This window comes from Panthera onca, chromosome B2 (assembly GCF_046562875.1).
Source record: "Panthera onca isolate mPanOnc1 chromosome B2, mPanOnc1 haplotype 2, whole genome shotgun sequence".
In the NCBI taxonomy this organism is placed as follows: Eukaryota; Metazoa; Chordata; class Mammalia; order Carnivora; family Felidae; genus Panthera; species Panthera onca.
In genome coordinates this window covers 94,063,764-94,077,607 of record NC_138343.1, presented here as the reverse complement: position 1 = coordinate 94,077,607, position 13,844 = coordinate 94,063,764, and the positions used below count along the sequence as shown (strand labels likewise).

Sequence of the window (13,844 nt, the reverse complement as noted above, 5' to 3'; positions counted from 1 at the left end):
CTGAACTTTAAGGAAGGTAGAGTAGAAAAGTTTTAAAAATCAAATTTTTACTTAAAAAATTATTAGTGCATATATTAAAAAAAATTTTTTTTAATGTTTATTTTTGAGAGAGAGAGAGAGAAACAGAACGTGAACATGAAAGAGGCAGAGAGAGGGAGACACAGAGTCTGAAGCAGGCTCCAGCCTCTGAGCTGTCAGCACAAAGCCCAACACGGGGCTCAAACCCACGAACTGGGAGATCATGACCTAAGCCAAAGTCGGATGCTCAACCAACTGACCCACCCAGGTGCCCTTGTGCATATATTTAAAGAGTCAAAAGATTCTACAAAGCTTGTGGTAGAGGAATAGTCTCTGCACTCTTTCTGACTGGAACCAACCTTAATATTCTCTCCTGTCGCCCTGAATAGTATATATAGTGTGCCTCCTCCTCTTGGAAACTATTCTGGCCATGAACCATGATTCTACCTAGGCCCAGACCACCATGATGGAATTAATTCAACAGCTGGGCCACTTGACTCCATCAGTTGAAGGAAGCTGGGCTGGTGAAAATGTGTTGCTGCAGAACTGAGTAGTTGCCAGCAAATACATGGGACAGTAAAGCCAGGGCTCCTGAGTTGGAAGAAACCTTGTATGAGGAGCCAAGAGCCCCAAGACTTTTCTTACAAAAGGAGAGAACTGTTGACTGTATGCTTTCTAGGCTGGTTACCCTCACAAAAGACTTATCATATTTCTTCATTCATTTGCTCTTTCAACAGGAATTTCTTGAATACCTACTGTGTGCTGGCACTTTGATATTGTGGGATAGAGCCATGAATATGACTGACTGGTCCTTGTTGTCCCCAAACTTCTAGGAAGACAGGAAAGTTAACAGGCAGTGGTAACACAGTGTAATGAATGTCAACATAGAAAAGGGAGATGCTATGGAAGTCCTAGCAGGGGCCCCATCATCACTTGGGACATTGGAAGAGGTATCCCAGGGACATACCACATGAGCTAAGTCCAGAAGGACCAACAGAAGTTAGACTGGTGAATGTCGCGGTTGTGGGGTTGGGAGAGGGGGTGGGGAAGAGAGTTTTGACTCAATAGAATAGACTGATGAAGGCTTAGAGATGAAAGCACGCTACATTAGAGTGGTGAGCTTAACTGGTGTTCAGGTACCCCTGGGGGTTCATGGAAACTTCCCAAAGGTCTTTGGCATGGATAGTTACAGGGATCACTTTCCAGACCTTTAGCTACCGTATGTACTTTTTTCTCAAGATTATGTGCTCAAGAAACATCCTGCAGTAGGTATCCTGCCCTTCCCACCTTCACCTTCAAAATCACTCTTCCACCACTTTTTGAATGAAGTACATTTTGTGCTCAGCCATCCTGAATATTGCCAAGGCACATTGTTAAGGGTGGCCTGGGATAGTGTCAAACAAAAGAGCAATTCAAAGTATTAGTGTGTGCAAAGACTCTTGTCACTCAGTACCCACCATAAAATCATGGCAGGATTTTGTAGACTTTTCCCTGCCTTACACATATTGCTGTTAGGGGTGAGGTAATTAAACTGAGTTGGTTTGTTCCAAACTCAGAAAAAATTATAAAAGTGAGGCAATAGGAGTGATGGAGTATTTGTTTGATTATGTTGCCTATAACATCCCCCAACCACCGTCTGACAATTCACTGCCTCTAACAGAGGTCTATGAGAGCAAAGCAAAGAACATTAGTAAAAAATACTGAAGGCAATGTTGACTTATGTCACTCAGGTGACAAAATCAGGGTGAGACCTATATCTTACCTGTCTATCTCAGGAAAAGGAGGAAATGGGTAGTGACTGCTAATGGGTACTGGGTGTCTTTTTGGGGAAATGAAAATGTTCTAAAATTGACTTTGGTTATGATGATTGCACAACTCTGTGAATACACTAAAAACCACTAAGGTGTATACTTTAGTATACACTGAAGTGTATACTTTACACTTTGTGTATTGTATGGATTGTATGGCATGTGAATTGTATGGCATTATACTTCGAATAAATATACATCTATATTGTGACACCCCTCCAAAAAAGGAAACATTCTCTTGACTCTCCTCCCCAACCTTTATAAACTGTTAACTCTGTAGTTAGCTCTTAACTATTTCAATGGATATAAAAATTTAGTTTCCTCAAATCTAAATAATGTACTATTGTTGCTACTTCTTGATTTTTCAGTTTTAGGCATTACCAATTGACTTTATGGAACATAAGGTTATTTGCTCTCTTTTCCAATCCTGCCTCCTTTTATCCCATCATGTATAAGCACTTTTCTGTCACACCTTTCCAATATAGTTGTTGTAATTTTAGTTAGATCATTTTTTAGTATTTTAATATTTAAATTATATTTATACTGTTTATAGTAGTACCAAATAGTTTGTTATAGTTACTTCTCTTTATTACATAGCATTTTTTTTTCATGTAGTCAAGAATTGCATTAAAGAAAAATCAAGATAATTGTAGATTCTTAAGTACCTATAAGAAGTAATACAGAGAAATCCCCTTACCTATTGCCCAGTTTCCCTCACTGGTAACATTTTACAAAATTATAGTATAATATCATGACCAAGATATTTATATTGACATCATCTTTCTTGTTCAGATTTCCCTAGTTTTACTTGTTTATCTGTACCCAGTTTTACTTGTGTGTGTATATTTATAGCACTATACAGTTTTATTACCTGTGTAGGTCTATGTGTCCACTACCACAGTCGATATTCTGAACATTTCCACCTCCACAAAGATGTTTCGTTTTGCTTTTCTTTCATAACCATACTTTTCCTCCCCTTCACTCCATGCCTAACCCTCGGCAATCACTAATCTGTACTCCATCATTTTAAGAATGTTATATAAATGGAATTATATTGCATGGAACCTTTAGGCTTTTATATGTTCATCATATTCCATGGAGATTGATCTAAGTTGTTGTATGTGTCAATAGTTTGTTCCTTTATATTGTTGACTGGTATTCCTTGGTGTAGATGTACTACTGGTTGTATAACCATTGAAGGACACCTGGGTCATATCCTGTTCGGAGCTATCTCGAATAAAGCTGCTATAAACAGCTATAGTGTACTAGTGAACCTGTATTAGTGTACAGGTTTTTGTGTGAACATAAAAGTTTTCACTTCTCTGGAATAAAGGCCCAAGAATGCAGTTGCTAGGTTATATGGTAGTTTCATGTTTAGTTTTAAAATGCACTGCCTAACTTTTGCAGAGTGCCTGCATCATTTTATACCTCCAGCAGCAATGTATGAGTGATCTAGTTTTTCAGCATCTTCACCAGCATTTGATGTTATTACTGTTTTTTTATTTCATCTGTTATGATGTGTGCAGTTGCTATCTCATTGTGGTTTTAATTTGCATTTGCCTAATTGACATCTTTTCATGTCCTTTTTTGCTATCTGTATGTCTTTCCTTCTTTTTCTTTCTTAAAGTTTTTATTTAAATTTCAATTAGTTAACTTACAGTGTTCTGTTAGTTTCAGATGTACACTATAGTGATTCAGCACTTCCATAAAATACCCAGTGCTCATTACAGGTGCCCTCCTTAATCCCCATCGCCTTTTTAACCCATCCCCCCCACCCACCTCCCCTCTGATAGCTATTAGTTTGTTCTTTATACTTAAGAGTCTGTTTCTTGGTTCTGTTTTTTCCCTTTGCTTGTTTTGTTTCTTAAATCCACATAGGAGTGAAATCATGCTAATTGTCTTCCTCTGACTTATTTTGCTTAGCATAATATTCTTTAGCTCCATCCACATTGTTGCAAATGGCAAGATTTTATTCTTTTTTATTGCTCAGTAATATTCCACTGTAGACACACACACACACACACACACACACACACACACACACCCCACATGTTTGTCCATTCATCAGTTGATGGACACTTGGGCTGTTTCCATAATTTGGCTATTATAGATAATGCTGCTATAAACATCAGGGTGCATGTATCCCTTTGAATTGGTATTTTTGTATTTTTTGGGTAATTTTGCTATCTATATCTTTTGACATGTCAACCTATATCTTTCGACATCTTTTTTTAGTGTTTTATTTGTTTTTGAGAGAGAGAGACAGAGAGAGAGTGTGATTGGGAATGAGAGAGAGGGAGACACAGAATCTGAAGCAGGCTCTAGGCTCTGAGCTGTCAGCACAGAGCCCGATGCGGGGCTCGAACCCACGAACTGTGAGGTCATGACCTGAGCAGAAGTCAGACGCTTAACTGACTGAACCACCCAGGCGCCCCAATTGCATTGTCCTTTTTAAAAAAACAGTACCCTGTTCTTGTTTAAAGGGTGCAGTCAATATTTCTCTCTCTGAGAGTATTAAATATAACTTTTTCTTTTGAAGTTTTTCCTTCAATATCCATGGTTCCTTTTTTTCCTCTTGCTATTTATTTATTTATTTATTTAGTATTTTGTCTTTCAGACTAGATGCATTTGTCAAATGTTTGGTGGAATTGGGAAAAGCTCTTTGAAAGCTCTGTTTGAATTAAGGAGGTTTATTCACTGTGGACTTCAGTGTAGGGTGATATGCTTGGGCATTTGCCTTTAGGATTCTTTCTGCTGTCAATTTCTTTAGGCATTTACTCTCAAGTTGGTCAGATTCCTCAGAGAAAGCTCTAACAGTTTCCAGGAGGAAACTGGATACTTGGTAGAGGAAAACGCTTTGGGATTTCAGTATTCAGTGTGTGTAAACTTGCACTTCATCTCCCATTTTCAGTATGATATTCTTGCTTCATTGTGCCTGGTGTCTCTCTTATATAGAGACTGTTTTCATGCCTCTTGTGTTCTCTCAGATGGGGAGGGGCAGTTATTGGCCTTGAAGAGTTCAGGAGGGATGGTAATTTAAGGGTCTAAATCTTATTTAGGTCTGCTAATACACCCCTATTTCAAGAGATGCAAAGTGCTTACTACTGATTTTGAGCCTTTTGGGATTTCAGTGATCTGAATCACCTTCTCTTGGCTTTCTCTACTGCTGGTTTAGGATTCAGCTTTTTGTTCTGATAACTCTGATAAAAGCTTTTAGCTTCCAAAACTTGTTGCTATTTAGTCTCTTTTTTATCTTAAGATAACAATACTCTTTATTGTCATTTCAATGGAGTTTGGGGAAGAAATAGAAGTTGATGCATGTGTTCAAGCTGCCATCTTAAAACAAGTTTCATGATACATTTTTTTAATGGAAAAAAGTCAATTGAAAAATGCATGGATTGGGGCGTCTGGGTGGTTTAGTTGGTTGGGCATCCGACTTTGGCTTAGGTCATGATCTCATGGTTTGTGAGTTCCAGCCCCACATCGGGCTCACTGTTGTCAGCATGGGGCCCACTTGGGAACCGCTGTCTCCCCCCCACCACCAAATAAATAAAACATTAAAAAAATGCATGGATGGCGTAGTCCAAAGTTTTAATATTGATTATCTTTGAGTGGTAGATTTATAGGTGTTTTATCTTCCGTATATATTATTATTTATGTATGTTACATGCGTTACTTGTAAAAGACATGAGGTAAAGAATATGGTGCCTACTGTGTTAATTACTTTTTTACTCATGTTTGCTTCTGGGGAAGGAAAAGTATCCAGTACCTTTTCTTTAGAGACAAGCTATGCATAGAGTCCAGGATCATCTAGGAAGCAGAGTATTTGATGATCCTAAGTCTAGGACCCTTAACTATTTTGATCTATGGAATGCTTGATTTTGAAGTACATAAAGTACATGGTGTGTAACCTACATCTGGATGCATAGTTTTTCCCCATATAAAAATATAGGAAAATGTAGGGGCTTTCATTTTAATTTAATCTTTAGTGTGTGTATCATGCTCACATTTGAAATGTAATAGCATTATTTATCTGCTGGTTTTATATGAAACACTCCTTGCACAAATGTTAAGTAACTCCATGGCTGCACAGATACACTGGCTGGCTGTGAATGGGCGGACAGAACTACTCCATGACCTTGTACAACACGTCAGTGACGTCGATGTTGAGGATGCGATGGGGCAGACAGCACTGCATGTGGCCTGCCAGAATGGTCACAAGACGGTAAATTCATCCCTGAGGACTTTAAATTGCATGTATTTATTTTTGAAAACTTTGAATTTATGAAAAGTTTTTCACTGTGCATAATTGGGAACATGAAGCACCATAGCAAAATCTTATGCATTATATGGACTTATGATTAATATATTCTTTGTGTATAAAAGGAATAGAAAACAGTGCTTTTAAATCTGTTTAAAATATTTGGATTTCAAATTTATTTCTGCTTCATTTACACTAAAATTTTAAGTGCATGTTCGCATGTAACTTTAAGTAATAATGTTCTTATTCTCAGTCTTATTACATAACTTTTTCATATTTTATTTTTTACCATTAAGCCCCAGTTACTGGGATTAGATAGTAAGAAAGTGAACACTGACATTGCTTAAATAGTTCAGCTTGGATTATCATATTTTTCTGCTGTCTTGGAATATGTTGCAAGACAAGAGTGATGGTTTTCATTCTTTCTTAGAGTTCTAAAATCATGTATTTGTTTTATGTCAGTACTTTCCTGTTACTCCCATGTACAAACCCTTTAGCTTTATAAATTGCTAATAGTTGGGGTGCCTTGGTGGCTTAGTTGGTTGAGTGTGCAACTTTGGCTCAGGTCATGATCTTGCAGTTCATGAGTTTGAGCCCCACATTGGGCTTGCTGCTGTCAGCGCAGAGCCCACTTGGGATCCTCTGTCTCCCGCTTTGTGGTCCCTTCCCCACTTGCACTCTCTTTTTCTCTCTCTTGAAAATAAATAAATATTAAAAAAGTCTTTAAAAAAATAAAAAAAAATTTTCTAATAGTTTTCTCTTTCATTAGGAGAACTGCTGCCTATGTAAAAATTGTTAGCTTAAGATTTTAATATTTGCTTTGCTATAATTTTCTATCCTGGTTACTTTTGAGTGTTTTTTTTTTTCATATTTAACATTATTGATAATACAGTATTACTTATTTACTTGTTAACTACAACAATAACAACAGCAAAAACCAGCCAAAAAAAAAAAAAAAATCACCAGTAACTGCAAAGATACAGAAATTAGTGTGTTTATTATTTTGTACATACTCTCTCTGAGTCTTTATGTTGGGAGAATTCCTACTAGAATCTGGATTTTCATCTCTGCAAATACTTTTCCTTAATTTGGGTTCAGGATGTAGGATCCTTCGTGTTTAGAGGCTTTATGTATGACTATAATTCACAGAATATTGCACTTCTTTAAGATAGGCCGAGTGTGACATTGCTATGTTTTATAAGAATTGGATAAAAGGAAGGATATAGGATTTTTGTTTTATTCACTGGAATTTCTTCTGAACACCAATTGTTCATTTTTATTTTATTTTTTTGGTCTTTCATCATCTGAAAACTGACCCAGTATTTCCTTCTCATTAGTTTTTACTTTCTGAGAGTCAATACTATTCACTTAAAAAGTATTCTGTGTGAAAAAAAAATGATCTGAAATGTTCTAATGTGGTGGAATGGCCCAGGTTTTTAAAGAACTGTTGTGTATTAGAGAAGGGGTCCTGCTGGCAGCTGTTATAGGACAGAAAAGCACCCACTTTAATACAAATATTCTCTGTTATAACAGATTGGAGTGTCATTTACTAAAATTATAAACCCTACGTGTTGCCCATAACTTTTGTATAAAACACTGGAATTCAGATCAGAAGAGATCTACAAAACCCAATTTTACTTGCCTTGAGCCAGTGAAGAAATAAGAATTACTAAGAAAACCTTATTTCAAAACATGTGTATTACAGGCTGCATTAAAAATTTAGAATTGCCTTCTGAAGTTATTGAAGAATAGTTAGTATAAGTATAATATACTCCATATGGTTTACAACCTAAAGCAGGTGTGGTGAAGGAAGGAAGAATTCCTCATAGTCAAATGCCTTTGAAGAATTATATTCTCAGAAGATTTGTAGGGGGCCTGACTTCACTACAATGATGAGTTTCAGAGTGAGATTTTGCAGATATAGAGGAGGAAGGGTACAAAAGCCATGTTGATTTGTGGTTGATTGTATTGGTGAGTGAGATTCCATTCTGTCATAGTTGGTCAATTATAATTATCTGCAAAGATCATGAACAGAGAAAGTATGTTTAGCACTGACTATTTTGTGAATCATTGTATGCATCTTGAATTCTTCAATTAGGGCAAGAAAGAATCTTGAAAAATTAGTCTATCTCTTAGCTTCCAGGCTGAAATAAACCTCTAAAAATCTTTGTTGGTAGTTGTGCTAATACTACCTGTGTCTCATAATTACTTACATATTTCTGGGACATGTTCAAATCTCAGTGGATGAGCATATGATATGATTATTACAGGGTGGGGATCATTGATTTTTTTTTTAACTCTTTGTATATTTTTCAATAAGTTGAACACTGAGTCTAAAATGCTTTGTCAGGTATCCTAGTGACTTATTTTAGCAGCAAGAAAAAAATGGCCTTTTTATTGTCTCCAAGTAGCCAGTTCATGCATAAATTCATTAAAAGGTCTTCAAAACTTGGTTCCATGTAGACATATAACAGTGCATGTAGGTTTCAGGATTTATATTTAAACTTAAAAACTTACATATTGTTTATATATATTTTACAGAATAAAATAGAAAACTTTAAAGGGAGAAAGCTCCATTTAAAATTATTTTTAAAAGATATTAGCACTTTTCAAATTAAAGAGGCAGATATGCTAATCCTCTGAAATTTACTTTCTCACTCCATTTTAGGGTAAATCTCAGCAGTACATGGAAAGATCCTGATCAACTGGTTAAGAACTCTAAAGCTTTGTAGAATTTGTAATTGAATACTGCATTCTTGCTTTGATGACAAGAAATGCTGTTCAGATATGCATTATTTTTTTTAAAAGACAAAAGATTTGGAAGAAAGATTCATTTTTGTTATAACTAAGAAATTGAATAATCTTTGCCATGATTTCATATAGATGCATTGGTTTCGGTAGTGGTAAACCAAGATAAAGGTGTCAGCATCTTACTGAAAGAAAGTGGCTTGCATTCTGACCATTTTTTTGTTCTTGCAACAGAGTAGCACTATGATTTTAAACTACTTCTGTTCTGATTTAGAAATGATCAGGTGAAAGAAATGATCATAATAACTCCTTAGTATTTTAATTTTCTATAACTTTCCTTAGGTCAGCTGTTATTAGTTGTATGGTTTGTCTTGGGCTATTGATTTTATTTTATTTTTTATTTTTTATTTTTTTTTAAAGATGGCAGCTAGCAGAGGTCAGCTCCCTCACCTCTACAGTTCTTCCATCATTGCCTTTTATTTTTTTTTTAACGTTTATTTATTTTTGAGACAGAGAGAGAGCATGAACGGGTGAGGGTCAGAGAGAGGGAGACACAGAATCTGAAACAGGCCAGGCTCTGAGCTGTCAGCACAGAGCCTGACGCAGGGCTCGAACTCTTGGACTGCGAGATCACGACCTGAGCTGAAGTCGGATGCTTAACCCACTGAGCCACCCAGGCGCCCCGGGATATTGATTTTAAAAATCACTTCAGAGTTTGGTTATTCAGCTGGCCTAGTATATAGCCTTTGGCAACTTTTTCTTCCCTTGCCCTTATCTACCTCCTAAGGTATATTCTGTTTACCGATTATGTAATTAGTAAATTGTTGTCAACACCTTGGAAGACACTTAAGAGCGATAATAGAATTGGTATTGTTATTACATTTATTGTTTATTTTTACTATCATTATTAATATGGATGATGTGATTCTGCAAGGAAAGGTAGAAAACATTCTCTGAACCCTTAATTCATTTACTCTTGTATGGTAAGCTAGGACCAGTGTGTTTGATTTTTAATCTCAGTTTTAGAAAGTATAATAAAACATAATATTATTCTACATAGATATAATTGACACCAATTTTTTTTGGCCATAAATGGAACTTACTTTTTGATACTTTTTCTCTTCGTCATTAGTTTTTTAAGATGTATTAATGTGTTAAATTGCCACAAAAGGTTGATTACTGGTTTCCTAGAATAACTTGGATTTAGAAGCCCTAGGAAATTGTCAAATGGTTTAATCTCAATTTATATAAATTAGAGTATACAGCAGGATTAGTTTATGGACTAATTTCACTTCACTTAAATTTTTATTTTTAACTTTATACTCCTAAATTTATATAGCTAAATATGAAGGTTGACAATATAAAATGATAGTTGAACCCTGCTTAGAGTAGATTTAAGCCCTTGAAACTTAAAAACATTGTTTGACACTGACATTATAGACTATCTTTGATAGAACTGACTGCCTGTTTTACTGAAATTGTAAGCTTGTTAAGGAACAATGTTTGCCTACTTTCAGTCCGCTCTGTTGATACCTTTCAGTCAGCTTCCAAGCTTTTCATCTAGAGAATTACAGGACAGCCATGCAAACTTAATTGAAAGCTTTTACAAAAACATTCGTTGGGTTCAGCCTTGAGGCACAAAGGTAGGTAGATTAACATTTTGGATTGTATTTTTAGGTTCAGAGTAATTTTATTTATTCTAATGTTAGAATTCTCCTTTAATCACTTCTGGGAAATGTGAGCAAATAATAGAAAGTTCTGTTACTGTGATTTTGAAACATAACTGGAAAATAATGAGTTTTACTAGATGTTTACTAGATGTTTTCATACGACTTCAAAGTTTTGATAGGTTTAGGTGGACAGTTTTCTATAGAAAACCTATATAAACCAGTCATTGATTAGTGAGTTGGCCATTTTTTCTTGGTGCATAAGTTATTTGTACATTGCTGTCAAGTCATGTCATCAGAATTATTTTTAATAAAAGATAAAGATGCTTTTTTGTTGTTATTTGGTCTTCTTTTAGGTAGTAATAATACCATAACTCAGATTTTTACTTGTAGTTTTAATATTGAATATCTGTTTCTTTTTACTTTGATCAGTGTTGTTTAGAGAGTTGACATTGATAAAGTAGAGCTGCCTTGGATTTCTTGCTTTGTAATTTATCAGTGTATTGGGCACAGGTGGTCTTGGTTAGTCACTGCCTTCAATTAAATGACTTTTGAGATTGACCCAAACATTAGCTTTTGCACATTAGTTTTCCACTTAGAATATTGTTGTATCACTTGAAAGGTCATGAAGTCTGTTGAAGATGTGTTGTTTCTTTTCAAGAATTTCTTTAAGCCATATGAAAATCCCTTTTCAGTGCTTTTTTTTTTTCAACATTCCTTCCCAGCACTTTCTTACACTGTAAGGAGGAAGGACCCCCCATTGTAGATTATCTAGGAATAGGAGAATTGTTTTGTTTTGTTTTGCTGGGGGGGGGGGGTGGTGTTGGACAGGGAATTTGAAGTTTTGATTATTATTTTTATTATTTTTTAATGTTCTTTTATTTTTGAGAGCAAGTGAGGGAGGGGCAGAGTAAGAGGGAGACAGAGGATCCAAAGTGGGCTCTGCCCTGACAGCAGAGAGTCTGATACAGGGCTCAGACTCACAAGCTGTGAAATCATGACCCGAGCTACAGTTAGACACAACCAACGAGCCACCCAGGAGCTCCTGAAGTTTTGATTATTTTGAAAGCATATTTTGATGATCTGTGTTAGGCAAATAAAATGATTTCAGTTCAGTGTCATTCTTAAAATTATGTATTATGTTAAATTGGAAAATGTAGACAACCAGTTATCATTCAAGATATTTATGTTGGTATGCTTTTATATGTCTACATTTATACTGTAAGCTGCTGAGCTTAATTTTTTTCAAGTAAATGAGAAGTCACAAAATTTTGAAAACAGAAGAACTTAGGATTATTGTAAACCACAGGTCTTTTTTGAACTTCATGGTTTATAGTCACAATACAATAGACACAGTGCAGTTTTTACAGAAGTATTTGTATATAGGGGTACAGGTGTGAGGAATTTGCTAAAGCACATTGACTCCAAATCTCTCGTAGAGAATCTTGTTAATTTTTCTGCATATCACTAGTTACTGTCTAGCACAGTACATATTTTATTTGTTTTGTGTCTTGGTCTTCCTTTTCTGCTAGAACATAAACTTCATGAGGGCAGAGATTTTTGTTCATTGCTATAACTCCAGCATCTAGAGTCGTCTCTAGTACATAATAGACATTGGATTTTTTTTTTTAAAGATGGGATGGACAAGACAAACACAGTACTATTTCAGCCAGTTTTTTCCTGCCATTTTCTTTCCATTTCTGAATGTTTGTCACTTTAAAATTTTGTGCCTTTGAGTGTACATAGTGCTGATTCTTATAAAAGTTTGGGTTTAATTTGTTTCTACTGGTGAAAATCTCTGGTTTTGAGACCTGTTAGGGATTTTAGTGGTGAAATCTAGAATTATTTTCTTCGATTATGTTTTTCCTTATGCTTCTGTATAATTTAAAGTCCTCTAGTAGAGAGCTTTCATGTATTTATTTTAGTTTAATAAACACGCAGAGTTTCCTCCACCTGAGTTTTACTAGTTTCAAAGTTATTTTGCCCTTTGTATACATACAAGTAGTTCTACATAGACTGAAAATATTTTTTAAAAACTGTGATTTAGGTTATCTGTGACTTTCTTGCTCCTCCTCCTCTTCCATTTAACTGGTGATTGAATTCTAAATTATCCTTTCTCCTCCTGTTTCAGAGCTTTTACAAAAAGCAGTCTGTATACAAACCCGTTTTTTTAATCCTAAAGATTAATGACTTTTCAGTCATTTCAGTGCTACGAAGCAGAGGCAGTTTTCATTCTTCACATTCAAATCCTTTTATATACTATTTATCCTTACTCTAAAGGAACTGTTTTTTTCTCCTTGTTTGTCTTCAGGCAACATTCTAGGTACAAGTGGAACTGTTGAAAGCTTTTTAAAAATATATGTTTCTTTTAGTAGGTACATATTTTGATGATGTTAATTTTGTTAGAAAAGCAGAAAGATTCACAAATGGAAAAGAAAATGCTAGAATGAGCTATTTTTACTTTCTTGATCTTTTCTTAAGAACAGAAATAATTTTTCATGTCTTCGTCAGATATTTCCTATAAGTGAGGATGTGATAGGAACAAATGATAGTTCATATTATAAGTCATGCTTTCTTGCTATGATTTGCCCAGTTTGTCTCATCACATTGTTGAAGAGAACAGTAGAGAGGAATATGTTAGTCTAATGGCTAAATTGTTTTTGTGCTCTTAAGTTCTACAGCATAGACACAAAAGTACTGTAAAAAGTATATGATTTAAAATGCATTATTTTAAAACTGAACACAAACAGCTGTCTAGGCACTTAAGTTTGACTCTCAAGTAGTTATTTAGTGGGGAATTGGTAGAATTAATGCAGTTTGTGAAAGTATGCCAGTTAGCCATAATACTATTTAGTAGTCTGAATTCAGAAAAATTAGAGTTCCTACTTTTTGGTAGGTAGCATAGTGGTTATGAATACAGGCTTAGGTTTAATCCCTGCATCCCTGTTTATTTCTATGTTGGGGTACACATTACTTGACTTCTGTGAGACTCAGTTTTCTACCTTGAAAGTAGAGAGAATATCTGTTTCCTCACAGGATGTATTAAATTTATTAGCACAGTTTCCAGGCACATGTTAAGGTTACTTAAAATATTATAATATTATATGTTTTACATTTTAAACATTTCAAACTGTATAATTTTTGTGAATGTATAATATGTTTTATTAATAATTAATTTCTGCTTCTATCTGGATTGCTTGGTTTTAATTGCATATTAGTATATATTTTCAATAAATTTGCTTTCATCTCTCTTGAGCCTTTTGAATTGTGGCCTGTGTCTAATTGCTGTAACAGTTAATGAACATTATTGTTGTTGTCTATCTCATTCTTCTTTTGGGCCAT

General features: G+C 35.1%; 1 protein-coding gene across 5 annotated transcripts in view; it reads left to right on the top strand.

The window, feature by feature from the left end:
• HACE1 (HECT domain and ankyrin repeat containing E3 ubiquitin protein ligase 1) overlaps window positions 1–13,844 on the top strand; it is a 122,175-nt gene that overhangs the window by 19,204 nt on the left and 89,127 nt on the right. For 4 of the 5 annotated variants that reach the window (XM_060616275.3, XM_060616274.3, XM_060616276.3 and 1 more), the window contains exon 6: window positions 5,920–6,051. The exons of the other annotated variant lie outside the window; for it this stretch is intronic. In XM_060616275.3, the coding sequence (XP_060472258.1) occupies window positions 5,920–6,051 (132 nt within the window). The remainder of the gene's footprint in view (window positions 1–5,919; window positions 6,052–13,844) is intronic. 5 annotated transcript variants of the gene reach the window in all.